Source organism: Gymnodraco acuticeps, unplaced genomic scaffold (genome assembly GCF_902827175.1).
Source record: "Gymnodraco acuticeps unplaced genomic scaffold, fGymAcu1.1, whole genome shotgun sequence".
In the NCBI taxonomy this organism is placed as follows: domain Eukaryota; kingdom Metazoa; phylum Chordata; class Actinopteri; order Perciformes; family Bathydraconidae; genus Gymnodraco; species Gymnodraco acuticeps.
The window spans coordinates 276,003-302,623 of record NW_022990693.1 but is presented as its reverse complement, the minus strand read 5'-3'; the positions used below and the strand labels follow the sequence as shown (position 1 = coordinate 302,623).

At 42.6% G+C, this 26,621-nt stretch overlaps 1 protein-coding gene across 3 annotated transcripts in view; it reads left to right on the top strand.

The window, feature by feature from the left end:
- The window catches only part of LOC117555630 (spectrin beta chain, non-erythrocytic 1-like), a gene marked incomplete at its 3' end in the record, with an annotated part of 149,190 nt that overhangs the window by 10,084 nt on the left and 112,485 nt on the right, over positions 1 to 26,621 (top strand). For all 3 annotated transcript variants that reach the window (XM_034230557.1, XM_034230559.1, XM_034230558.1), the window contains 3 exon segments: positions 19,178 to 19,335; positions 19,826 to 19,977; positions 20,981 to 21,154. In XM_034230557.1, coding sequence (XP_034086448.1) covers positions 19,191 to 19,335; positions 19,826 to 19,977; positions 20,981 to 21,154 — 471 coding nt within the window.

Genomic DNA, 26,621 nt, shown 5'->3' with positions numbered 1-26,621 from the left:
CTTACCAAACACATGTCCATCATTATACAAAGTATTGTTATTTTCCTTATAAAAATGTCATGTCATTCTGTTTGGGTAGAAAGGGGGTTGCAATGCAATTGTGTTGGTGTGTTTTTCCAAAGGTGATTCCTGCTCTTTCTTCCAGCTCCATGTGGAGATCAGAGAGTGTGCTGCAGTGTGCACGTTTGATCCTTCAGTGTTGGAACAGGAGACTGTGACCCCGTGGAGTCTGATCCAGCCTGGGAAAGCACACACAGATCCAGAACAATATGTATACTGATCCTGTCTATGTGCTATACTTTACCATTCTTTTACACCCTAGCTTTAGTTTATAAAGATTATCATAGAGATTCCATAATAACGATAAACAACATGTAATTGATGTCAGCAAGCATATATAAATATGGAGCATGAAACAAGATTCTGCACGCTGTGTCATCATTTTTAATAATCAATATTCATATGAAATGATCTGAAGAGAAGCATTTGTATTGTTATGTCCAGTATAAAGGGACTGAGTAGAGTCGACACATTCTAGCATCTTTTTGGTTTGAGCAGTTTATTGCTGATCAACCTCCCGTGCTGGCTGCTGTAAGAGCAGCAGCATTACTCAGCACTTTAGGACACTGACACTGTAGGACAGAAGAACTGTGACTTTCCACTCTTGTTTGTACCTTTTATGGAAGTAATTGTTTGCCTACAGTATATAAGGTTAGAGTAATACAAGTACTAGAATACACCTTTAAGGTACTTTCACAATATCCTCAAATAAGGATGAGAATCGAGAACCAGTTCTGGTAAGATCTGGTTTCGAGTGGTCTGATTCCTTGAAATCGCTTGCCACCATTACTATTGATTCATATTATTCATGCTTTCCCGAAGTTGCGCATTACCAAAGACTAATATCCCATGCAGCTGTGTCCTGTTTCAGTTTGTTTAGGGCCAGAGAAAGTGCTCAAAAGTGTGGAGCTAATTTACCTGGAAAAGTTAGATGCCGCCTATCACAGCGCTCTGAGATGTGTTACTAACTGTAAAGCACTTACTCATCACTGTACCCTATATGCCAAGGCAGGTCTGCCTTCACTAACTGTACGGAGGCTCAGTCATTGGTACATGTTCATTTACAAAGCCATGTTGGGTAAACTACCTTTTTATATCTGCTCTCTGATCTCTCGACGAATTGAAAGTACGTATTGCCTGAGATCTCATGATGTTGTTTTATTAAATGTGCCAAGTGCTAGGACTGTCTTAGGGAAGAAAGCTTTTAGTTGTGCAGCTCCACTAAATTGGAACAGTCTGCAAACATGTTTAAAACTGAGCACTTTGGTTCCCCTGCATCATTTTAAAACTCAGCTGGGTGACATGCTGTTTGATTCTCATGGTACCTGTCTCTGTAAATAGAGTTTGTAAACTGTACCCTGTACATTATGTTGTTTGTCATCCTTATTGTTGTTCTGTTGTTTTTATGTTACATGTGTAACTAATGTCCTGCAGGTCACTCTTGAAAAAGAGATCTTTTGATCTCAAGGGGCTTCACCTGGTTAAATAAAGGCTACACACAAACCTAAGGAGACACACCCAAAATAAAATAGAATACAAATATTATTTTTCCAATGAACTATTAATTTACAAATCTATAGGGAACTGATAAAGAACGATAGATACACATCTATATCAATTCCCACCCCTAGTCTCAGCATTTTGTGACTGCTGTTGCGGTTTTACATTCATAACTCTGAATGCTGATGAAATCATTGTGAGCTCAATGTGCTGTCACCTTTTCCTCCATCTGAGATCTCCCTCAGGCTGTGTTCAGTCTCTGGAGGCTGACCATGAAGCATCTCACTGCTCATGGTACTTATAGAGCAGAACATGGATAGCCAGGAGTGTGTGTATGTGTGTGTGTGTTTGTCAGACATGGTGTTTGCTCACGTGCCTGGGGGGGTGGATTCCTAAACAGCTGAGTCTGATTCTTAGAATAAAAGAGACACACACACACACACACACACACACACACACACACACACACACACACACACACACACACACACACACACACACACACACACATATACACACTCATTGTAGGTTAACTGACATGAGAGTGTAGCAGTTTGACTGATGTAGACTTGCTTTTGTTTGTCCTCTAATCCAGTGATGCTTTTTGCAACATACCTTTTTGACATTCTCTCATCATCTCACTGAAATGTTAAGTCTTATAACGATATAACACGTGTGTGTGTGTTATGTGGTTTATTCTTAAATACAGTCTGGTGACAGCTGAGACAGCATTACTGCTATGTATGTAAGGAACAAAGTAGTTACAAATATCACTCTAGGTTTCTCAGATGGTCTATTTGAACCTTTGCTAGAATCAGTCAGTCTACAATGACTGTGTGCAACCAGCCTTATTGTTGACATTCTATCTCTGAAGGGAAATGCTGGTGAAGGATATTACCACCGTGGGGGATATGGGTGTAAAATGTAGTGGGATTGATTTACAGAGGTGAGACCCGGGGTTAACTCATTTGCAACATCGCTGATCACACCGTCCACTGCCACTCATCTGAGACAAAACACACCAAGACATGATGAGATATCACCAGGACAGCTGCAGGGCAGTTTTATAGCAGACAATGATTCAGTGATGTTCAACCTTTTCGGTTATTGGTACCCAATATTCCACTGCAAGCCATTTGATTGTTTCATTATTAATATGCTAAATATAAAATGTAGCATATTGCTTAAAGTCAATCAGTCGAATTTAGTTTATTATATAAGATTTCTACAGGCAGCAAAATGTACATATTCATTGCTCCCGGTTTTTAAGGTGTATTTTTAGTTTTTAAAATGTTTGTTGGGCATTACAAAATATTTGTATTTCTTACCTCCGGCCCCTCGACAATTTAATGGACGTTTTTTGCTATTTCTTACACTTTTTAAACAAATTGATTAAGAAAATAATTGTGAGTTGCACCTCTTATTCATAGGCGGATTTTGCGGGGGGGCAGGGGGGGCATTGCCCCCCCCTGGTGGCTGAAATATGTTACTGCATTACTAAGTCTAAAACTGTTCCAATACAAATATTTCGTATATCAATAATTTAATAGATGTAATAAAATGATTGTTACAATACAAATCTGAATAATATCAGGTTTTGTTTGAAATAATTTCATTTTTGAGCAGTCGCATGTTGTGACGTTTGTGTGTGTGTGACGTGTTAAGGACACAAGTTCCCTCGCTTTTTTTTGTATACAAGTGATTCAGCTATTGTATTACAAGAATTAGCAGTAATGGATATTCAGCGATTTTTAAAACGTCCAATTTCGTCTTGTAAAAGCTTCAACAACAGAAGAGCCACCGACTGAGCCTAACCTTACCAACCAGCAGCCGTCAGAATGTGAAGTGGCAGACACACAAACAAGCAGCTCTGGATTAGCTAAACCAGATAACGTTAGCCCCACAGCGGAGAGCTCTGGATTAGCAGGACCAGCTAACGTCATTAACCCCACAGCAGGGAGACCACCGGTGCCGGGCCGTCAGTGGGTCATGATGATCTTGGGGAAAAACACAGCTGTCCCAAGCAGCCTACTTTATCCGAATTCCCCTCAAAAATGATTGGGAAAACAAAACGATAATTTTCCACGTACTATTACAAGAACTATCCCTGGCTTGAATATTCAGTACGAATGGATGCCGTCTTCTGTTTTTCATGCTGCAACTTCCAGACTGACAGCGGTGTGGAGGATTCCTTTAGAAAGGGCCTGAGTGACTGGAAAAAAACTAAGCAGCAAACTGGAGAAACATGCACACTCCCAGGCCCATCTGAACTGCATGGTTAAATGGGATAACTATAAAGTGACTGCGTCTTCTGGATCTATTGCAGCTAAACTTTCCCGAAGCCACGAAGATGCTGTTGAGAAGAACAGATCTTATTTGTGCAACATTTTTGATATTGAGAGGCTGTCGTCCAAACTCGGATTGCCTTTTCGTAGGCATCGGGAGGGAAGCGAGTCAGAGTCGCGTGGGAATTTTCTTGAGGTTTGTGGCTTCTTCTCCAAGTATGATTCTGCTTTTAAAAACATGCAGTCCAACTATTTCAATGCGACTAGCCCAGATTTCCAGAACGAAGTCATTGACATATGCGCTAACTTAGTTTGTGCAGAAATTGTAGAGAAAGTGCAGGATACTGGATTTTTTTCTATAATCGCAGATGAGGCCAGGTCTTGTAAAATGGAACAATTATCAGTGTGTTTAAGATATGCAGAGCAGCTTGAAATCAAGGAGCGTTTTTTGTGTTTTATTGATTCATCCAAATTGATACAAGATGCTCCAGTTGGCACTGACTCTGCCTATCGGATCTGCCACCTCAGAGAGAAGTTTTCTGCAATGAGGAGAATTCGGAACTGGCTGCGGTCAACGATGGGAGGAACAAGATTTTCCTCACTTGCTGTTCTTCACATTGAGGACGATATAACTGCTCAGCTGTCACCTGAGGGGATAGTGGACATATATGCGGAACGTAAAAAAATGCGTCTACTTCTGCACTAAGGTAGGACACTGGTTAATAATATTGTAGCGTGTTCAAGTAACCAAGGGATATAGTAGTTATCAAATAAGTATAAGATGTGCACAGTTATGATACGTTTTACAGTTATGTAATGCACTGTTGTTGGGGGGAGAGACCGCCCCTTCCATAATGAGTGTGTGTGTGTACGGCGGGCATGAGGCGTGCATGACGGGACGAGTTGCGTTCGTATGTGGAAAAGTCATACTCAGTGCGGTGAGCGCTGGCTTTATTGCTACTGTATCCGTAGCACCCCACCCAATAGTTGGGACTGTGTACTGACGTCAGTAAAAAAGGTTTGCCCCCCCAAGCGCAAATGTCAAACTCCGCCTATGCTCTTATTACATTATTGTAAACAAATTAGTTTGGCCTTTTCAAATGAACAAGGTGATAATTGCATCTTTACATGAATTCTGTTGACCATGTTATCTAAGGTTTGATGTTTCTGCTGGACTCGTGTGCAGTGTATCTGCTTCATCACCAGATACACTGCACTGTAATGTTTTCTGTTATTCTCTCCTGGGAGAACGACTAAGTGCATGTGCGCAACTATCCCTTCTTTTTCTGTCTTGCAGGGCATGCTGACATTTACTCAATATGGCTACATTCTTTTCCAGTGGTTTAGGGTTAGTGACAACAGCGAGCTTTTGTTGCAGTATAGCGGCAGGGAGTGGCCAGAACAGGGGGGACACACAAAGAGATGTAAAGCAAAAAACAACTGAGAGGCACCTGACTTTCACTTTGAACCCTCTTTCAAAATCTGACAGATTATCATAAAGTATGTCAAGTTTGATTCAATGTAAACATGCCAAATTAGCCCACAACATGCACACAAACAATACCCCATTGGATAACAGCACCAAATGGAATGTAATGTCTTGTGGGCACATTTGCTATTTACCCGGGGACACCATTGCATGTATTTTCAATACATCACGTGTGTAACACAAAGAAGGTGGGGGAGGAATAAACTGCTAATGTGACTGTGTAGCATTCACCAGAGGCCTGTACTACGAAGCCGGATTTTCGCTTAGCGAGCTAACTTCAGGGAAAACTCTGGGTTTCCGGTAGGGATGGGAATTTGATAGCAAATGTATATTAGAATATTCGACCCCCAAAAAAACAGATAACCGATTAACCGAAATGTACATATCCTATAAAAAAAATGTGGGATTTAAAAAAATATATAAATAAATACATGTTCAATAAGTATAGAAACCAAGTCGAATTTGTCAAATGTATTGAACTGGTGATCACAGTTTGAACAGTTGACAGCTTTTTTGATGCATTTGGACATAAACGCGAGTGAAGTATAACCGGACGTGAGAGAGAGAGAGATCAGCACCTGCAGCTCTGCCCGCTGTGAGGGACCGGTGAGCGGAGCAAAACACACCTTTAGACCTAACACACTTAGCTATGGCACTGTCGTATACATTGAATTATTACATTTGATAATATGTATTCAACTTAGGCACCCCTCCCAAAAATAATTAATACAACAACAGAAAAATAATTACAATAAAAATATTCATAACTCATATTCTCATATTCGAATACCTGAATAATTTCGAATATTCGATTAATCGTTCCCATCCCTAGTTTCCGGTCCTACAACGCTGGTTCACTTCTTACCGGGCTAGATCTCCATGGTAACTTATGCTGAATGGCTAGCCTCGTCCGGAGCAGGTTAGGTTCCAGGATAAGAGATCAACTCAGGGAAAGCACCACCTGCTGACCAATCAGAGCTCAGTGTGCGGAGTTTAAAGATATCAAGTCATATTACAGGAGAAAGGAAATACAGAAAAGCTGCCGTTGCAGGAAAGACGGCCGGCAAAAATCAACTGACTGTGAACGGAAAATTAATAGAATATCACCTCCATCTTCAGAGCAATCTGACTATTATAACATTAGCCTTAAGAAAGCTTAATTAAATATCTGCCACAACATAAGTAACCGGATCAAAGTAACATTACGTAGCCTACAGTCCGCGGCACTTTGAGTGCAGACGTCGATGTGTCCCATCAGCCACGTTCACACCGCAGTACTCTTCCCACTTTAGTTCCGATATAGTTCCGAAATGTCGCGTTCACACCAAAAAGAGCCGGAACTAAAATGAGTTAATCAGAACCTTTTTACCCCCTTTTCCGTCCCTGCTAGAGAGCAGGTACTTTCGTGGGAGAAAAAGGTTCCTATTTCTGATTGGCTGGGCGGAATGCACACCACGCCCCATAAAACTCCCAAAAAGTTTTGTGAAGCCGCCATTTTATTATCCTCGCATTAGCATTATTAGCATTAGCCCAGCGCACAAACGCAGAGAGACTAATTTATGGCTAGTGATGGGAAATCCGGCTCTTCTTGGTGAGCCGGATCATTTGGCTCGGCTCACCAAGAAGAGTCGGCTCTTTCGGCTCCCAAACGGCTCTTCAGTTTACCACATATTATACCTTTTATAATTAAATCAAATGTAGCCCTGTTTTGACTAATGAATGATGTATATGTGTACACATATATCACTTGAATTATTCAATACATCCTTTGTACTGAAGTATTCAAAAGTAAAAATTACATGTTTAATATAAATGATTTGCTGTGGCCAAATGTTTTCATTGCATTTACAGACCCTTGTACCTCTCTGATACCACCCAATGAATGCATTGACTTGCTTGTAGAACCACGCTACACAAAGCAGATAGCAACACCTATAAAAACTTAAGCATAGACATTTAAAAAAGGGGCTACTGTATGGACATTTTAAAATTATATTTAACAAAACAGCAGGGCTCTAGTTCAGTATTAACTATAGAAAAAAAGACAGCGGCAGCTGACATCAAATCTTTGCTGAGCCTAAGGATAATCATAAATAAATAACATAGTGAAAATAAATATATTGCAATGCTCAAAACAGCAGCATCCAACTGTCTCTAATCATAAAAAAAACACAATACAGAAAAATGTATTGCAATGCTCAAAACAGCAGCATCCAACAGTCTCTAATCCTTGGATATTACATGTCACTGCATGCATGCTGTAGCGCGGAGATCATTATCATCATTCTGTCTTGTATTACTTAACAAAAAAAAAACGGCTCGTTCGCGGGTGTGAGCCGGCTCCCATCGTTCACTTAAAAGAGCCGGCTCATTCGCGACCGACACATCACTACTTATGGCAAAACAAAAGAAAACATGGGAGCGGTGGAGATGAGGAGGTGTCGGCGTTCTGGCGTTTTACTTGGAAGTGTCTTAGACAGGCAGTGATATCATAAACCTGTTAATGTACGCAGGGCCGCCCCTTGCTAACTTTGGGCGACATTGTGAGATGAGGCCCCCCCCCCCAACCGACAGGAGTGAAAAAATGTTTGCAAATATAATTCCTGTTTATTATTATTATCAACAGTTACTTTTTTATACAGTGAGTTAAATGGTAAATGTGCATGTATGTCGTTCAGTATGCGTTTACAGGTGAATACGTCTGCATTTCCTGCCAAATACTAGCCTCATAAAGATTCAAATATAATTAATGCAAATAAACTACTTCTACTAATAATCATAATCAATTCAATAATATAAATACTATATTGTTTTATTATAATATAGTTGTAATATAGTCAAGACAAAACATGCTTATGACATGCTCAAAAACTGATATTTCTTAAATCTGTATTCTAGTTCCCTCTCAGCAATGTACCAACAACTACACACACATTTCTATCAGTATTTCTCTGTGTTGTGGTTGACATGATGATGACTGTTAGGAGTTAAGGGGAGAGGCTGAGCATCACCATGAAATGTGCAAAATGACATAAAAATGAATAAAAGGGGAAAAAATGCTCCATGTTTTTTAGGCTGCAAACTTGAACTGTTATGTAAGCCAACTAGACAGACAGTAGTGTATCACTCTTCCTCCTGTATATTAGCAGATCAAAGGCATAACATACTTGAATGAATGTTAAATAAAGAATGCTGGAAATAACTGCATCTCCATTAGCCTATATATGCTATGCAGAGACTGCCTTCTTCATGTCGTGAATTGCAGCTGATGTTTTAATATGGCAATTGGTAATTTGACTTATACAACATTCGTAAGTTGTACATTTGACTCATACAATAACCCACCTTCGAGTGATGCTCTAGTTTCTTCATGTTTTTATTTTTTTCCCTCTTGCTTGCGCCGGACTGAAACTGTCTTTTCACCGACATCTCTTTACCTGCACTAGTGGCCGTATCAAAGCCGTGATTGCTCAGATGTCGATACATTGCAACGGTGTCGGGTTACAGACATGCTCCCCTTGTCACCTCTCACTCTCGCGGGGGTGCACGGAGAACTGAGCGGAGAACTGCGCACAGCAGCTGAGGCACTCTGGGCGGGGCCCCCTGCGCAAGGCGGGGCCCCATGCAGCCTGCGTGATTGGCCTGTAGGGAGGGGCGTCCCTGAATGTACGCATTCAAACACTTTTTCTTTTACCAGCTGTATTCACCTTGCAGGTCATGGCACAAGTGCATGCTCCCCCGGTAAGATTTATTTTTAAATTTTGGAGTTAAATGCATCAATCTGGTGCACTTTGAGGGGGAAATAAAGAGACTAGATCTATGGAAACACCTATATGAAACAGAACTGTATACATTTCAATAATCATAAAATCATGGCCATAACCAATAACATCCCATTTCCAATATGAAAAAAACACTGAAACTTGTTTATTTATTTATTTTTGGTTCATTTGTAGTTGTGAGTTAGGGCTGAACGATTAATCGATTTTAAATCGAAATCGCGATTTTAAATGATGCGATTATGAAATCGCAAAGCCTGCGATTTTTTGTAACTTTTATTTTTTTTCTTCTTGTGTGTCAGTCATCCACACAAATCAGAACTGCTGTGCTCCACATGTACCAGCCATTGTTAACCAATCAGAATTGGCCCTATTGATCCAATCACCTGCCAAGTATTTTTGAAAGTGCCTGCCCTTTCCAAATGGCTTCCAATTGAGCTTTCCTAGATGGTTAGGTGAAACAAACCATCTGAGTCAGGTTAGTAATGCTCCATCACATATTTTACATCTATTACAGGGTGAATCTTAAACTGAAGCTTGACTTTAAAGCAACCCAACAGAAGTTTCATGTAAGTTTAGTCCTTTCACTCGTAGCTCGGGCTGCGGGGGTGCTAGAGACGGGAGTATGTTGATGCGACCTTCCTAGCCGGAGATATGGCCGCATTTTACAATAATCGAATCGCAATATTTGTCAGAAAAATCGCAATTAGATTTTTTCCCAAAATCGTGCAGCCCTATTGTGAGTGTGTCTGTGCTCCTGAATCAGCCTCTCCTGTCTCCCCCCTCTCCTCCCTTCTCCTTTTTGAGGCAGCAGCAAAGACTAGTTTTAGCTCTCAACTAGTGTATCTTACTAGGGATGCACGATATTGGTTTTTTGAAACCGATACCGAAAACTTCCTGCTTCTTAAGACCGATACCGATAACCGATAATAATATAATATATATATATATTAAATGTACCTGTAGTTTTTGCACACCTGGTGGTAACAAAAAGACTAGTAGTGAGCAAATGACATGAGCATTACTACTATGAACAAAATTAACCCTGGGGTCGTCTCTGGCAAACTTTTTGCCTTTTTCAAAAGCCTCGTCGATAGGTAAAAGCCCCGGTGCCTTTGCAGCTGGCTTTGTATTCGCCGCTAGTTTAGCAGCGCAGGCGTCTTCGTACGCTTTTAACACACCATCGAAGCGATGGCGATGTTTCAGGTGACTAATCAGGTTGGCAGTATTATAGCTCGTTGCCTTTTTCCCTCCTCGTGGAACTTCTGCATTGCATTTGTTAATACAAATAGCAAGCGAACTATCTAACTCTGAAACTTTGAAATAGTCCCATACTACCGACGACAAGTTTGTTTACTGTCCTGGCTTCACGGCCACACACCATTTACGTCACAGCCAGGCATGAGTTAGGGAGCGCTGGATTTGTGAAAAACTTCCCTCTTCCTAAACCACTAATACCACAGTACTGGCAAACCGGGAGGAGCCGAGGGAAAAACAAGCGCCCCTCATCCCAATCCACCCACACCGCAGTATGTTTTCCTTTTTTTACCCAAAAAATATATTGTATATTATCGGGGCTATTAATACTTTTATCGGGTTTATCGGGATGACGTCATAATTCCTAAAGGCCCTGACACACCAAGCAGTCACCAGAGGACTCGCCGACGCCAGCTGTTGCGTCGCCGTGTTCTCCTGCGTCTTGGCCATGTGTTGCACGGGAAACACACCGCAAAGACTTCAGTGCATGAGTGGCAATAACTCTCCTTACCAGCAGGCGGCGGTAGTGTGTATTCGTCATTCAAAAGAGGTAACAACCGGAAGACAGAGAAGAAGAACAGACTGCATGATATAAACAAACAACAAATAGCGTGTGCGTTCCATTTCCCTCTCGTCCATCGAAAACATGTTTCGTGCGGCACTGGAGCTATCAGCCATAAGAGGGGTTAGCGATAAGAAACAATAACAATGTGCCTACATAACTGTCAGATATATATATATATATATATATATATATATATATATATATATATATATAGTAATCCCAACAGGCCACCTTGTTTATGGTTTGATTCAGTTTTACATTACATTTATTTGATAACTTCAGTTAACTTTGAAGATTCCGAACACTACAAAATATAATCAAGACATATTTTATCATGTATTATAGTAGAAAGTAGAAATAGTTTGAGTAGTTTTTAGTAGAAATATCCCTTACAATAAAGGCAATATAGTACGCCCGTGTGTCATCTCCAATAAATGGCTTCAACCATCCTTTAAACTCAGGGTTTGATTCCCACTCCTTTCTGTACTTTTGTGAATACAGTTTAGACTGTGACATGATGACCTACGTGGATGTTTAGCTTGTCACAGAGAGGCACACACACAGTGGACGAGGTGATTAAGTGACTGAAGCCGTCTCGACGCGGGAGAGTGTGGCTGTCTCCTCTCTGCTCTGACTGCAGCTGAGCTTCTGCGGGAGGCAACTGTGAGTCTGTGCGCCTGTGAGTACTATGGGAGGGCTGTGGGGCTCACGGCAGCTCGTTAACTGCAGAACAATACGTGAGTCTCCAAACACCAGAAAAGTCCCTAATAACACCATTACAAGTCGTTAGATTAGTCGTTAGTCGCTTTTGACAAAAATAAGTAGCCGGAGGGTTTGGAAAGCCGCCGAATTTAACGACAAAGTCCGTTTCGCTTCTGATTCGCTAGCTGAACAGCCAATCAGAGTGATTGCTTGGTCCGACTGCCTGACCCGATGCGAATCGGCCATGCATCTGGTCAGGCAGTCCAAATAAGGCGTGTCACGGCAGAAGGTGCGGGACACACCAACCTGACTACGGCGTCGCGAATGCCCGACAGCCTCTGACGGCCTCTGACTCCCAAAATCGGGTTGGTGTGTCAGGGCCTTAATATCGGACCGATAATTATCGGCCCGATAATTATCGTGCACCACTATATCTTACCTTTTTTCACCTAGTTAACTTTTTATTTATTTATTAATGCGTATTTTACTAACCACAACCCCCTCAAATGGAAATATGTGTTTACATAAATGGTGACCAAACCGTTTGAGACCCACTGAGAACTTAGACTAAGTTAACTATCTAAACACTCAGAGAGTCCTTTACCTCACCTGAGCTCAGGTTATCCCGAGCTTGAATGACACACAGAGACCAATCAAGGGCTTTGATTTATGATCTGTATGACAGTGGCCATGTCGGCAGGCCACATCATGTAGACAGCCAGTCACTCTGTGTGAGGCAGACCACATCATGTAGACAGCCAGTCCCCCTGTGTGAGGCAGACCACTTAACAGGCCAGGCCATCGGGAAACCCCCCGGTCCTCCCGATGGCCAGTCCGGGACTGGGTACAGGTCCAGGAGGCGTAGAGCGAGGGATCACTGTCCACAAGTTAATCGATCGCAGATGGCGTCGTGGTCACGGACGAATAAAAAGAAAAACCTAAATGGGTCGCGAAATATACTTGGGCGGCCGTTAATATACCTGGGCGGCCCGCTCAAGTATAGTCTATGTGTGGGAAACCCTGGTCTTCATATTTGTCTAATGTTATAGTTCACTTTTCATTCAGGAAGTATGACTCTGCGCTGTCAGTACGCTTCTCGATGTTTGTGATTGGTCAAATGTTGCTAACCCTGCCCCTTTTATGTGAACACGCACATAACTAGATAGGGCAAAGCTGGCTTGAGTTAACGAGTTGATAACCAGCGTCGTAGGACTGTTTAGCGAGAGCACGTTTGTTTTGGACTAGGTAAGCCGGGTAACTCAAACATATCCAGGTTATGTTGAACCGGCTTCGTAGTACAGGCCTCAAGAGTAAAATAATAGCAAATAATAGCACACATCGTAAATACCTCTCTTTAGTACTAAACATAAACTCATCATAGGACTAAAAGGTGTGACAATATTGACATCAATTATAGTTTGTGTTGTCAGCTTGAGTTGATGTGTGTTACAGTGGATCCTTACGGCCCGTCTACACTACAGGCGTCGAAAAATCTTGAAGCTGGGCGTGTCTGAGGCTTGGCGATTTTTTGCGAGCAACGCGACCAACAACCAATCACATGAATCTCCCGCCCCCGACATACAAAGCAATAGCAATGTTAAAACGAAGTAAACTGGATATAAAATCCCCAAACAGGCGAAAACCTACCAGTTTCACCCACTGTCTCTGCCTCCTCCCTCCATGCCTCGCTCCTCCGGTTTGTATCCCGGTAGATCAACAGAGACTGATCATACAGCACCGGGTGATTCACTACCGCTACAATGAATTTTCCCTCAATTTTTTTGAATATGAGGAAATTACCTGCGTAGTCTCTCCCAGCATACACGCGGTTTGATTGGCTAGCGCTTGTACTGGCAGATTTGCATAAACGGGATTTCATTGGCTGACGCCAGCTTCGAGCAAGCATCGAGCCTCAAAAGTTGAACATTGTTCAACTTTTGACGCCGATAGACGCTCGCGATGCTTGCAACGCCTTGCCATGCTACCCACAATGCAGTTCGGCGAAGTTTGAAAATATCCTACGTCATCCCATTCAAATGAATGGGCGAAGCGTTGAAAGCATTTGTTTACGCCTGTAGTGTAGACGGGCCGTTACACTGATGAGCTTTCACAGTGGTATCAAAATGTCCTGGGAAACTTTATAAAGCAAATAATCCACCTTTCTGCTGACTATACGTATGTATCAAAGAATCACGTATTTCCCTAAACATGCCACTGCTTTTGGTCACACATATTTGCAATTTTGTTCTTAGTCTGCTGTTTACATGAATAACAATGACTAGCCAAACCCAGATTATAAATGTGTGATTCAGGGAAATATAGGAAGGAAGTGTAAAATGCTTACACACATATAACATAGCTCCTCTTAGACAGAGTCTGAGACAAATCTGCAAAATATCTGAAAAACTGCTCATATTTGGTATAAGCCAGATCATTTCAGCATAAGAAGCACAAGAAGTTTAGATTTTCACCAAGTCTGCTGATTTGTATGTCTCACCAGGATCTTTGTTTCCTCCAACTGAAACGTGTGGTGCAGCACATTGAAGCACATCTCTCTTACAGTAAGAGCCACAACACTACTAAGAGCAAGGAACCCATTCATTTACATTATAGAAAAATAATATTAATAGATTGCTGAATCAATAAGAAATATTGGCCTGTTAATTACATTGTATCTGGCATCAAATACCATCAGCAGATGATAGTTGTAGGAGTATTTAGGAGTCCTAAAGTAAAGACTGAGACACCCCTTATTTTAGGAATTTCTGCAAACTGCCACTTATTTGTCTTGTTTGGTAAATATAGCTCCTGGGGACTATAGTGCTGTTCCTTTAAGATTCAATGCAAATCTGTTATGTTCTGCTCTTTGAAAAGGAATGCAATAGAAATGAATACAAATCTGAAACTTGAACAGTGTCTAAATCATTTTCTTATCTTTTTGCAAACACTTACATCTCACCCTGAGCTGTGTGATTTCTTGGAAAAGTTTAGAAGTCTATTTTTTGCCTCAGCTGTCAGAGACAGGAGAGATCAACCAAATCATGTTTACTTCCTGACTCCCACCATCAGAGAGATTTTTATTTTAAGCTTCTCTTTTGTCAAAAGCTCTGATGCCAAGGAGAGGTGCTGCATCATTCATGAACGGGAAGGATTTTATTTATGGGCTCCAGAGTAGTTTTTGTTTACTTTGAGCCATGTTATTTGTGAAATGTGTGGACATTTAGCAAATTCCCCCTGTGTAAACCTGAATGTGTTTCTGTGAACCTGTGTGGCTAGATAATGGTTCAATGTGTCCATGAAATGTGTGTGGAGTCAGTCAGCGTTCCATTATCACCTGTGTGTCCCCAACACATTCTTTCTGACTGTTATTTGCATGTATAAGTGTGTGTTTCTGTAAATGACGTGTGAGCATGTTGGTGTTCTTGGTGTGACTAAGCCAATAAAAAGCCAGAACATTCCAAAACAATTCAGTGTGAAGGGAAACAGCACTTCACACTGTAAGCAAAGCTGTCTATTGAGAATAAGCAGCACCATTTGGAGTGATATCAATAACTAGGGTAACTTATGGTTAATTATTTGATATATTAAATAGTTCAATCTTATTTTATCTGAGCAGCAGTCCAAAACATAAAGTTAAATATTCCCGTTTGAATAGCTGACACAGGGAATGTTTTTAATTAAAGCTGAAATAAATACTAACTTTTTTTTGGATCAACTTAATGTTGTATTAATTGACTTATGGTTACAGCTCTGAAGGGCACAATCTACGTTTTGATATACATTTGGCTGTAAAAGCATAATTAATGAGACCATTTCTTTTTACGGAAATATCACGGGACGGGACTGTGCTGTCTCCTTTCCTGTTCACCTTATACACCTCTGACTTTCAATACCACTCAGAGTAATGCCACCTGCAGAGGTTTTCGGATGACTCTGCAGTGGTAGGGTGTATAAGGGATGGACGGGAGGAGGAGTACAGAGCATAGTGGGTGATTTTGTAGAGTGGACTGGAGGAAATCATCTGCTTCTGAATGTGGCCAAGACCAGAGAGATGGTCATTGATTTCAGGAGGAAGAGGACGTCTCCTCAGCCCCTGTGCATTCTGGGAGACGGTGTGGCTGTTGTGGAGGACTACTAGTACCTGGGAGTGCACTAACGGCCCGTCCACACAGGAGGCGTCAGCCAATTAAATCCCGTTTATGTAAATCTGCTAGTACAAGCGCTAGCCAATCAAACCGCGTGTATGCTGGGAGAGACTAGGCAGGTCATTTCCTCATATTCCAAAAAATGGAGGGAAAATTCATTATAGCTAGGGATGCACAATATTGGTTTTTTGAAACCGATACCGATAACTTCCTGCTTCTCAAGACCGATAATGAAAAAAATTTTACGCCACAAATTATTTTAAAGCGATTAACGCATGTGTATTTTTTTTCCCTGGCCGCCCCGTAGTTTCAGAGCGCATCGAGTTTAAAATACCATTTACAAGCTGATGCTGACAGCCCGCTTGTGGCAGACCACACTTCCACGCTCACCGGCAGGCACCGACTGGCTATTGGGAGGACCGGGAGGGTGTGTGTATGTGTGGCCCGAGCGAGTGAGAGAGAGACCTTACGTGCATTGTTGTTGTTAGCATCTGGTGCTAGCTAGCTGCGCTAACGGATATAAGGAGCTGTTTAAATGAAAAGAGAGGAGCGACATTTCGCCACAACTGCGCAGAGCACTTGACTTTATGCAGGAAGCCAGACAGTGGGACATTGTACGAAAAGTCAGCACACTCAGCACGGATAGTGCGCAACATGATTGCAGCGTCCAGGCAGCTCCGGTTCGAGCATATGCCTTGAGTTGCACATAGCTCCAACGCCCATACCACCGACGACATGTTTGTTTACTGTCCTGGCTTCACGGCCGCACACCATTTACGTCACAGCCAGGCATGAGTTAGGGAGCGCTGGATTTGTGAAGAACTCCCCTCTTCCTAAACCACTGATACCACAGTACTGGCAAAACGGGAGGAGCCGAGTGAAAAACAAGCGCCCCTCATCCCAATCCACCCACACCGCAGTATTTTTTTCTTTTTTTTTACCCAAAAAATATATTGTATATTATCGGGGCTATTAATACTGGTATCGGGTTTATCGGGATGACGTCATAATTCATAATATCGTGCATCCCTAATTATAGCGGTAGTGAATCACCCGGTGCTGTATGATCAGTCTCTGTTCATCTACCGGGATACAAACCGGAGGAACGAGGCATGGAGGGAGGTGGCAGAGACAGTGGATGAAACTGGTAGGTTTTCGCCTGTTTGGGGATTTTATATCCAGTTTACTTCGTTTTAACATTGCTATTGCTTTGTATGTCGTGGGCGGGAGATTCATGTGATTGGTTGTTGGTCGCGTTGCTCGCAAAAAATCCCCAAGCTTCAGACACGCCCACCGCCAAGCGTCAACGCACGCCGCTGTGTGGACGGGCCGTTACGGCCCCTACACACGGCGGCGTGCGTTGCCGCTTCAACGCTTCTGCCCATTCACTTTGAATGGGGTGACGTCACGATTCGCCGAACTGCATTGTGGGAGCAAAGCGTAGCTTGTCTCGCGGTGCTCGCTGCAAAAGTAGAGCAATGTTCTACTTTTGCCGCCTCGACGGAGGCGTCAGCCAATCAAATCCTGCGTATGCAAATCTGACATTCCATGCGCTAGCCAATCAAACCGCGTGTATGTTGGGAGAGCCAGACCGCAGTTATTTCCCATATGTCAAAAAATGGAGGAGAAAATTATCGTGGCGGTACTATATGACCAGTCCCTCTTTACATATAGGGATACAAACCGGAGGAGCCAGGCATGGGGGGAGGTGGCAGAGACAGTGGGTGAAACTGGTAGGTTTTCGCCTGTTTGGGGAGTTTATATCCAGTGTACTTCGTTTGAATGGACAGCTAGCAAGCATAGACAGTATATTTAGCCAGCATCGATGTAGCATGAATGCTTTGCTTTGTATGTCCGCGGCGGGACATTCATGTGATTGGTTGTTGGTCGCGTTGTTCGTAAAAAAATCCCCAAGCTTCAGACACGCCCACCGCCAAGCGGTAACGCACGCCGCCGTGTGTAGGGGCCGTAGGGGCAGACACAGCAGCGTGCGTTGACGCTTGGAGGTGGGCGTATCTGAAGCTTGGGGATTTTTGCGAGCAACGCGACCAACAACCAATCACATGAATCTCCCGCCCCCGACATACAAAGCAATAGCAATGTTAAAACGAAGTAAACTGGATATAAAATCCCCAAACAGGCGAAAACCTACCAGTTTCACCCACTGTCTCTGCCACCTCCCTCCATGCCTCGCTCCTCCGGTTTGTATCCCGGTAGATGAACAGAGACTGATCATACAGCACCGGGTGATTCACTACCGCTATAATGAATTTTCCCTCCATTTTTTGGAATATGAGGAAATGACCTTCGTAGTCTCTCCCAGCATACACGCGGTTTGATTGGCTAGCGCTTGTACTGGCAGATTTGCATAAACGGGATTTCATTGGCTGACGCCTCCATCGAGGCGTCAAAAGTTGAACATTGCTCAACTTTTGAAGCCAGCAACGCCAGCAACGCTCCACGTCGCTTCCCAAAATGCAGTTCGGCTAAAAGTGACGTCACCCCATTCAAAGTGAATGGGCAGAAGCGTTGGAAGCTTCAACGCACGCCGCTTTGTGGACGGGCCGTGAGAGCTGGTGACACCAGCAGGATCAATAAACTGATCAGGAAAGCTGGGTCTGTCATCGGCATCAAGCTGGATCCCTTTGAAGCTGTGGTGGAGAGGAGGACACTCAACAGACTGTTGTCCATGATGGATAACCCCACCCATCCTCTCCACCTGCAGCTGGACAGTCAGCGGAGCTCCTTCTCCAACAGACTGCTGCAGCTCCGCGGTCACAAGGACCGATACAGGAACACATTCCTGCCCACTGCAATAAGTCTGTACAACAAATCACCTCTGGCTGGAAGAGAACTCTCTGCTCCATAGTTTCTCTTGGAATAAAACCACGTCGTACATTTTACACATATATAATCTGTTCAATATTTAATATTAATATTCCATATGTCATATATTTATGTATATATATATATATTTGTATATATAATATCTTGTCAAAATCAACATGTATATTTTCAATTTTCTTGTTTATTTCTAGTTTTTTTTATTGTAAAATGCCTTGTCTTTTATGCTGCTGCAACACAAAAAGAATCCCAAATTGGGATCAATAAAGTACCATCTTATCTTACTTTATCTTATAAGGTAAGATAAGATAAGGTACTGTAGGCTATTTTTATTTTATGTACAGCACTTTGGCTTGACCAAAAATCGTTTATAAATGTGCTATATAAATAAAATTTGATTTGATAACGTTGACAAGCTGTTTATTTTATTTTATTTTAACTAAAGGGGAAATGTGGACTGTTGCCATGGTCTAACCCGAGTATCCTTGTTGGTAAATGTTTTTCACACAGACATTTAAACTTGTGTGTGTGTGTGTGTGTGTGTGTTGCAGGGCATCGGGCGCGATGGCTAATGCCTCCCCAGACCTGGACAACGCCGAAGCCCAGCGCCAGCTCAACAACAACAACCGCCCAAGCAGCTCAGGATTCTGGGAGACGGAGTGCACCAGCTCCAAGCTGTTCGAGTGCTCCCGCATCAAGGCCCTGGCAGGTCAGAGGTCACGCACATGTCTACATCCACACACACACACACACACACACACACACACACACACACACACACACACACACACACACACACACACACACACACACACACACACACACACACACACACACACACACACACACACACACACACACACACACACACACACCACACACACACACACACACTCTACAAACACACCTGCTTCAGAGGGTGTTGATTCTCTGCTGAATTATAGTACCACATTTTTTGATCACCATAACCAAAATCATAACAAATATGTTAAATATGTGGCCTGCTTTTTTTTTCATATATCCACAATAGGGAAAAAGACAGAATATAGATTTCATAATTTAAAAGGTATATCACCTAAAGCATTTCCAAAGATAAGTATCATTTGACTTAATCGTTGTTCTAGCTATAAGATATTCTTATTGCCTGTCTGTCTAGGAAGCGACGGTCACTCTAAAGCTGGTTCTTTGTTTTCCCTCAGATGAACGAGATGCGGTACAGAAGAAGACTTTCACCAAGTGGGTTAACTCCCATCTGGCCAGAGTGTCCTGTCGCATAGCTGACCTCTACAACGACCTGCGGGATGGATACATGCTCACCAGGCTGCTGGAGGTCCTCAGTGGAGAGCTGCTGGTGGGAACACACTTCATGGCAAATTATAATATATATAATATACATTTTAAAGCCTCTCTTAATTGATCATAGAATGTGAGATGTTAAAGGTATAGTTTGGATTGTTTTAAGTCAGGTTGTATGAGGTTCTTATCTATGGTCAGTGTGTAACCTGCAGTCCGTCAAGGAAGCATGGTAATGTATTACGGTGGATAGGGGCAGCAGCAAAACGTTTTAAAGCTACCTAAGAGAAAGGTCAGCTGAAAAATCGATCTAAGTATATTTTACGTTTAAAATATTTTTGAGTTAGAAAATGTTTTTATGGGTCGGTTCAAATTCACCAAATGTACACAAAGACACAAACAAAGGGCAGATCAAGGCAGCTGTAGACCAGCAGATATAATTACTGTTTGGTGGCTTTGAAGAGGGCATAGATTACAGCTTCAGCTTTCTGTGGGAAAGGGCTGTCTGACAGGACGGTCAAGAGGGAAATATATTCGAATTGAAGCGTACACCTTAAACGATTACGTTTTTCAGATGGGCCTTATGGGCTTAAATATGTTTTGCTGCTGGCCCCATCAACAAAAATAAATGGATTAGCCTCTGTGATGGTGCTCCTGTCTAAGACAACCGCTCTTTAAACACTAAAACTATGGTGCTCTATACATATATCCTTTTTGATTATTTAAGTTGATCAGTGTTACCTAGCTAGCTCACTAGATAACATATTTATTTTAGAACACTTATTTATTTATATTTGGTGAATTTGGGATTTGTGGAGTTACTTAACCTGCAGCAGGTTCCAACACTCGTATTCCTAAGAGGACACAATGAATATTCTTACATACTTGTCATTTAGTTTTCTCCCTTACTTCACTGAGAAGGATATTTTTGAGAAATGAATTGTGCCTAAAATCTTTTATCTAGCTGCATTTGAAAAATGTTCATAGCTTTAGCTCTAGACTAGTGGCTGCATATCTTTTGGCGAAGGTTTTTGTTTATAATCCCTCCGATCCCCCCCCAGCCGAGGCCTACGCGGGGTCGAATGCGGATCCACTGCCTGGAGAACGTTGACAAAGCTCTGCAGTTCCTTAAAGAACAGAGGGTGCACCTGGAGAATGTGGGCTCCCATGACATTGTGGATGGGAACCACCGCCTCACCCTGGGCCTTATGTGGACCATCATCCTACGCTTCCAGGTAAACACACATATAAACCTGTGTTTTGTTAACATTATTGCATGACAAATGTCCCAGCAAATAACATCTAAGTGATAATATAATAATAATACATCTGCTGAAAAATTTCTATGCAAATGACCCTCATTGCAAAAACAGTCCATTTCATGAAGATCTGGTTAATAGCCACACGCAGTTACAGTGAAATGATAAGCATCTTCTGACAGTGGGTGGTAACATGTATTAGAAATGTCACGCCCAGACCTTCTTCCTCTCTTTTGCCATTCCTCTACCTACTAAGTTCTTTGTTTAGGAAACATTTATTCTTTGCCTCATGGATAATTGCAGCTAGCTGCAAAACCTTATAGCCTTGTTTGTGCTGCAAAATCATTAGTGCAATATCTACAGTGAAGCGGGGGACGGGGTGGATAGCGGTTAAAAGTTATGCATAATTCATGGTTCATCCTTTTTCAGCTGACGCACATTTCTTTTTTTTGTGAATTCTGTCGTCAGCTTTGTGTGAAAGCCTCAAAATCTAAGCCGTCACTGTTTTACAAGTTGAATACTTTTAATGGGGGGTGGAGAATGAAAGATTGATAACATGCTATATTGTTTCCTGTTATTACACTCGATTTTGATTGGTCAACATCTCAGAGGTTATTAAGACTGTTGAACTAAGCAAAATAATGACCGTTGCTAAGGAGGATCAAGGTAAAGAAAGGAATAGAGGTAAAAGACGCACCGCTGGATGTCAGTTAAATGAACAGAAGAAGACAGACAGGAAGTAGACACTAACAGGAACACGGTATGGGCTCTGGCATTGTTGAAGGATTTGTTAGTGAAAAAGAAACTGTGAACAGACTTGGACAGTTACCAAAAACATCGATCAGTGCTTCTGTTCCTTCTGTTGCCGCAGTTCACGCCATTTGTGCGCCCTGGAAAATAGTATTTTATTATTAGCGGTAGCAATATGATCATTTTCAAGTCAAAACAATTATTTCAATTAATATTGGGAGTCAAGTCCTTAGTGTGTTTAGTATGTGGCCGTATATTAAGCAGGATAATATCACGACATCAGCCTGCTCTCCGACAGCGTGGAGCAAGCACAGGAACCCCTGAACAGAGTGGAGTCAGAGTGTGCCAAGGTTGGCCTTAGGCTAAACGCCAAGAAAACTGAGGTTATTACCTATAACATCTTACCGGAACATCCACCTCTGACAACAACAGAAGGCACTGTGCTTAAAGAAGTCAAGGACTTCAAGTACCTGGGCTCATGGGTTAACTCAACCGAGCAAGATCTTAAGGTGAGGAAGGCACTTGCATGGAGGGCCCTGAACGGCATGACCAGTGTATGGAACTCCAACCTCCCCGTCAAATCAAACTCAGCTTCTTCTATGCAACGGTAGAGTCTGTTCTCCTCTATGGCAGTGAATGCTGGACCCTGAAGCCAACCCTGCAAAAGTCTCTTGACGGATGCTACACCAGAATGTTGCGAGCAGTATTTAACATCAGCAAGAGTGTACATGTAACCAACAACATCCTGTACGAGGGAATACCAAGGCTGAGCGAGAAAATTGCAGCCAGGAGAATGAGACTAGCAGGACATTGCCAAAGGCATCAAGAGCTGCCAGTCAGCAAATTGGTGCTGTGGGAACCAACACACGGGCATCGGTCACGAGGACGTCCCGCACAAACATACGTGGACGTACTCAAGAATGACGTAGGAGCACAAAGCACCAATGAACTGGCCAGATGAACTGGCCAGATGTATGGAGAACCGGGATGACTGGAAGCAACGATGGAGGGCTCGTCTGAGGACGACCTAGAGAGATATGCAGTGAGGGGTCTTTATTGGAGGGTGAAGGGTGGTCATTATTCCTTATTTGGTCCCTTGTGTATATGAAGACAATATGAATCCATGGCTGGAATGTGAACTCTAACAAAACCATTAAAACAAGAATACAACATAAAGGACATTTTGTAAGAGATAATGTGTAATGAATGAATCTGCAGCTGGTGATGAGAATACTGGCTAATGGCTCTCAGATTATTATCCTGCTTATTAAACAGCTACATACTAAATATACCGACGACTTGACATATTGATCACAATATTGATTTAAAATGTAAACATGAAAATGTACATTCTGCTTAGAAAAAATGGACTGCTCTACTCGGCTGAAACTGTGATGGCAGCACTGATGGAAGTGTTCTGTAACTGTCCAACTCTGTCACAGTCACAACTGCCGCATCATCAGTGTGCGACAGCGTCAGAACTGTTTGGTGATGAAGCCTGAAAGTCACTCAGGGCTCAGAGGCCACCTTCCTGTCTACTCTTCGACAAGGACAGGACACACACACACACACACACACACACACACACACACACACACACACACACACACACACACACACACACACACACACACACACACACACACACACACATACATTTACACACTGCACATGCTCTCTTACCTACGCACTCCATATATCTAGTCAAACACACACCTATACTCTCACATCTTGACATGCATACAGTCATGAGCAGCAGTGATACAGGATCAGTTTGTGCCATGTACTGTAAGTACAGCAGGAGCCCACAGCTCTTCTTTCTTACGCTTCACTGCTACAGCAGGGCTTTGGCTCAAAATGCTGGTTTAGCATTATTCAGACCCTTCTGTAGCCTTCACAGCCATGCAGCCGCCCAGCAGCTGTCTCCTGGGACTCACTATTGTAATGCTCGGCCTGCCTATCTACCACAAAGCACATTAAACAGCCCTGCTAGCAGACTCAGGTTTCAGTATGTGAGTGACCCTCTGAGGCACAAGATGAAGGATCTGTGTTAATGTTAAAACAGAGGTGGTTTGATGGTCACTGCTGAAGATTATGTTATTTTACACATCAGAGTTGGTGGCATTTTTCTTTTACAATTATACAATCATATCTTTCACCTTCCACTTTTTTTTTGACCCAGCAAATCAATAAACAGTTTTTTATCAATGTAAAAATTAATTGTTTAGTCTGAATCACAGTAATAAGGATAAGTTCACTACTCAGAAATATTTAACAGCTCTAATACAGTGATGCTTGAGAACAGGCTTGGTAGCACACTTGAAATGTAGTTTAGTCATCACTGTTTTTTGTTGTTGTGATTCCAGCCCAAGCCCCCAGAAAGTGTACCTACCGATGAAGCAGTTTTTTTCTAGTGGCTTAACAGTGTTACTATAAATTCCATATCAGTATGTGACATAATTTTGGGCCAGAAATACTATTTCCGATTGACTAACTTTGGGAAAGAGACGTCTCTAAATCACCGGAAGAAATATTTTTAGCTAAATCAACTACCCAATATTAACACTCAAATATCCTTTATTTATATCACAAGGTCTTAAAAGTTCAATCAGTTTCACTAAACTGAGACGGAGCGGATTGGAGGCGGGGCTTATGGAAAACTCAAGTGCGGATGCTCTGTGGGCCTAGATTCCCGGATGATGCAGGGATTTTTGTATTTGAGAGGCCATTTTGGCTTCATGCGCCACTGAGCAGCTTTCATAAGAATGAACAGGATCCCGCCTTCAATGCTGTATCTTTATATATCCGTGGTGTAGCCTATCAGCTGTATAGTCTGGGCCATAGTAGTATACCCTGACTTCCTGCTCTGCCACCATTAGCTGTGAGCTTGGCTGTGGTCCTGCTCTCCTGCTCCCACAGCCAGTGGCGGCGCCAGAGATTTTCTCTAGGGGGTGCTGTGGGGTAGCTTGACGTTTCATAGAGGGTGCTCAAACATTAAGGGTTTCCCATTAATGCACCAGCGCTACAGTTGAATTTTCTACTGCAACACTCCCCACACACACACACAGTGCACCCGCGACTGTTACAATGAAGGCTCGATAATCAGCTCACGGCATATAGGTGTAAGCAGGGGTAAAGTGCTATTTTTACAAGTGGGGAGTGGACCTCACGTCCTCTAGTGGGGTCCGGGGGCATGCTCCCCCGGGAAGATTTTTTTTAAATATTGAAGTTAAAAGCATCAATCTGGTGCACTTTGAGAGCAACATTAAGAGATCTATGGATACATCTCTCATCACCCATATGAAACAGAACTGTAAACAGATTTTCTATTTCTTCGTAGACATTTTACAAACCACTCCCCTTTTAAAACAAACTGTTTGAGACCCACTGAGATAACTAGACTAAAGTTAACTATCTAAACAGAGAATCCTTTACTTCACCTAAGGTGAGGTTATCTGAGACTCTCAGTCTGACAGGAGAGAGTTCTCCCTCCACCTTGTTGTTGAAAAAGCTCCTTATACCCGTTAGCTTGGCTAGCTAGTACCAGATGCTAACCACAACGATCTCCGGTAGATACCCACCGGTGCGCTCTCTCTCTCTCTCTCTCGCACACAAAATGGCTCGTGCCACACACACACAGAGCAGAGCTTGAATGAAACACAGAGACCCAGAAGTAAGCTACTTGTACTCACGAGGCCTATTATGTGCAGAATCCCTCTCGCTTTCAAGTGGTTTTGATTGAGTGTCCACACGTGGACGTTTAAGGACTAAAAAACGATCCATTTTTCACTTTGCTGTTAGCAAATCATTTGGGGCTCCAGGCAGCTAACAGGAAGTCACTCAAGTGTCACAAAGTAATTTACCCTATGGGTAGGTCAAAAATCGAATGGGTGCTGGCCATTGGCCTAATCATATCACCTGTGTTGGCTTTATGTTTTTGGTCAAACATTTGTTTGTTTCACATTTGCATTGATGTAATCAATAATATTTGTAATTTAATAAAAATAATAATAATAATTTTCGAAAAAAATAAATAAAACACATATTTATTGGGGGTGCTTAGGGGGTGCTTTGGCAATCCTGGGGGGTGCTTCAGCCCCCCTGGCGCCGCCCCTGCCCACAGCCACCAGTCGATGGCCTCTTCAATTTTGCATGTGCTGACAAAGAAGAGTTGGTGTGTGTGTGTGTGTGTGTGTGTGTGTGTGTGTGTGTGTGTGTGTGCGTGTGTGTGTGTGTGTGTGTGTGTGTGTGTGGTGTGTGTGTGTGTGTGTGTGTGTGTGTGTGTGTGTGTGTGTGTGTGTGTGTGTGTGTGTGTGTGTGTGTGTGTGTGTGTGTAATTATGGAACATGTGAGGATAGGGATTAAGTGTGGTTGGCTGTGGTAAATACGGGTAGGGCCTAACTGTGTCTGTGCTTAGTCAAGTTTGTAATGATTAATAAAGGTTGAAAATAGAAATATGGTTCTTCAGTTTCTAGGGATGCTCCGATCGATCGGTCACCGATCGAGATCGGCCGATACTCACTCTCTACCGATCGATCGGTGCTCTCTAAACATGCCGATCGCGAGAGCCGATCGCATGACCTAAAATACATGACACTTTTCTCTGTGTGCGGCAAAACAAGCTCGCCAAAATGGCTTCACCGGTCTGGCAGTATTTCAAGGTGTCCGAAAAAGACAGTAAAATAGCGGAATG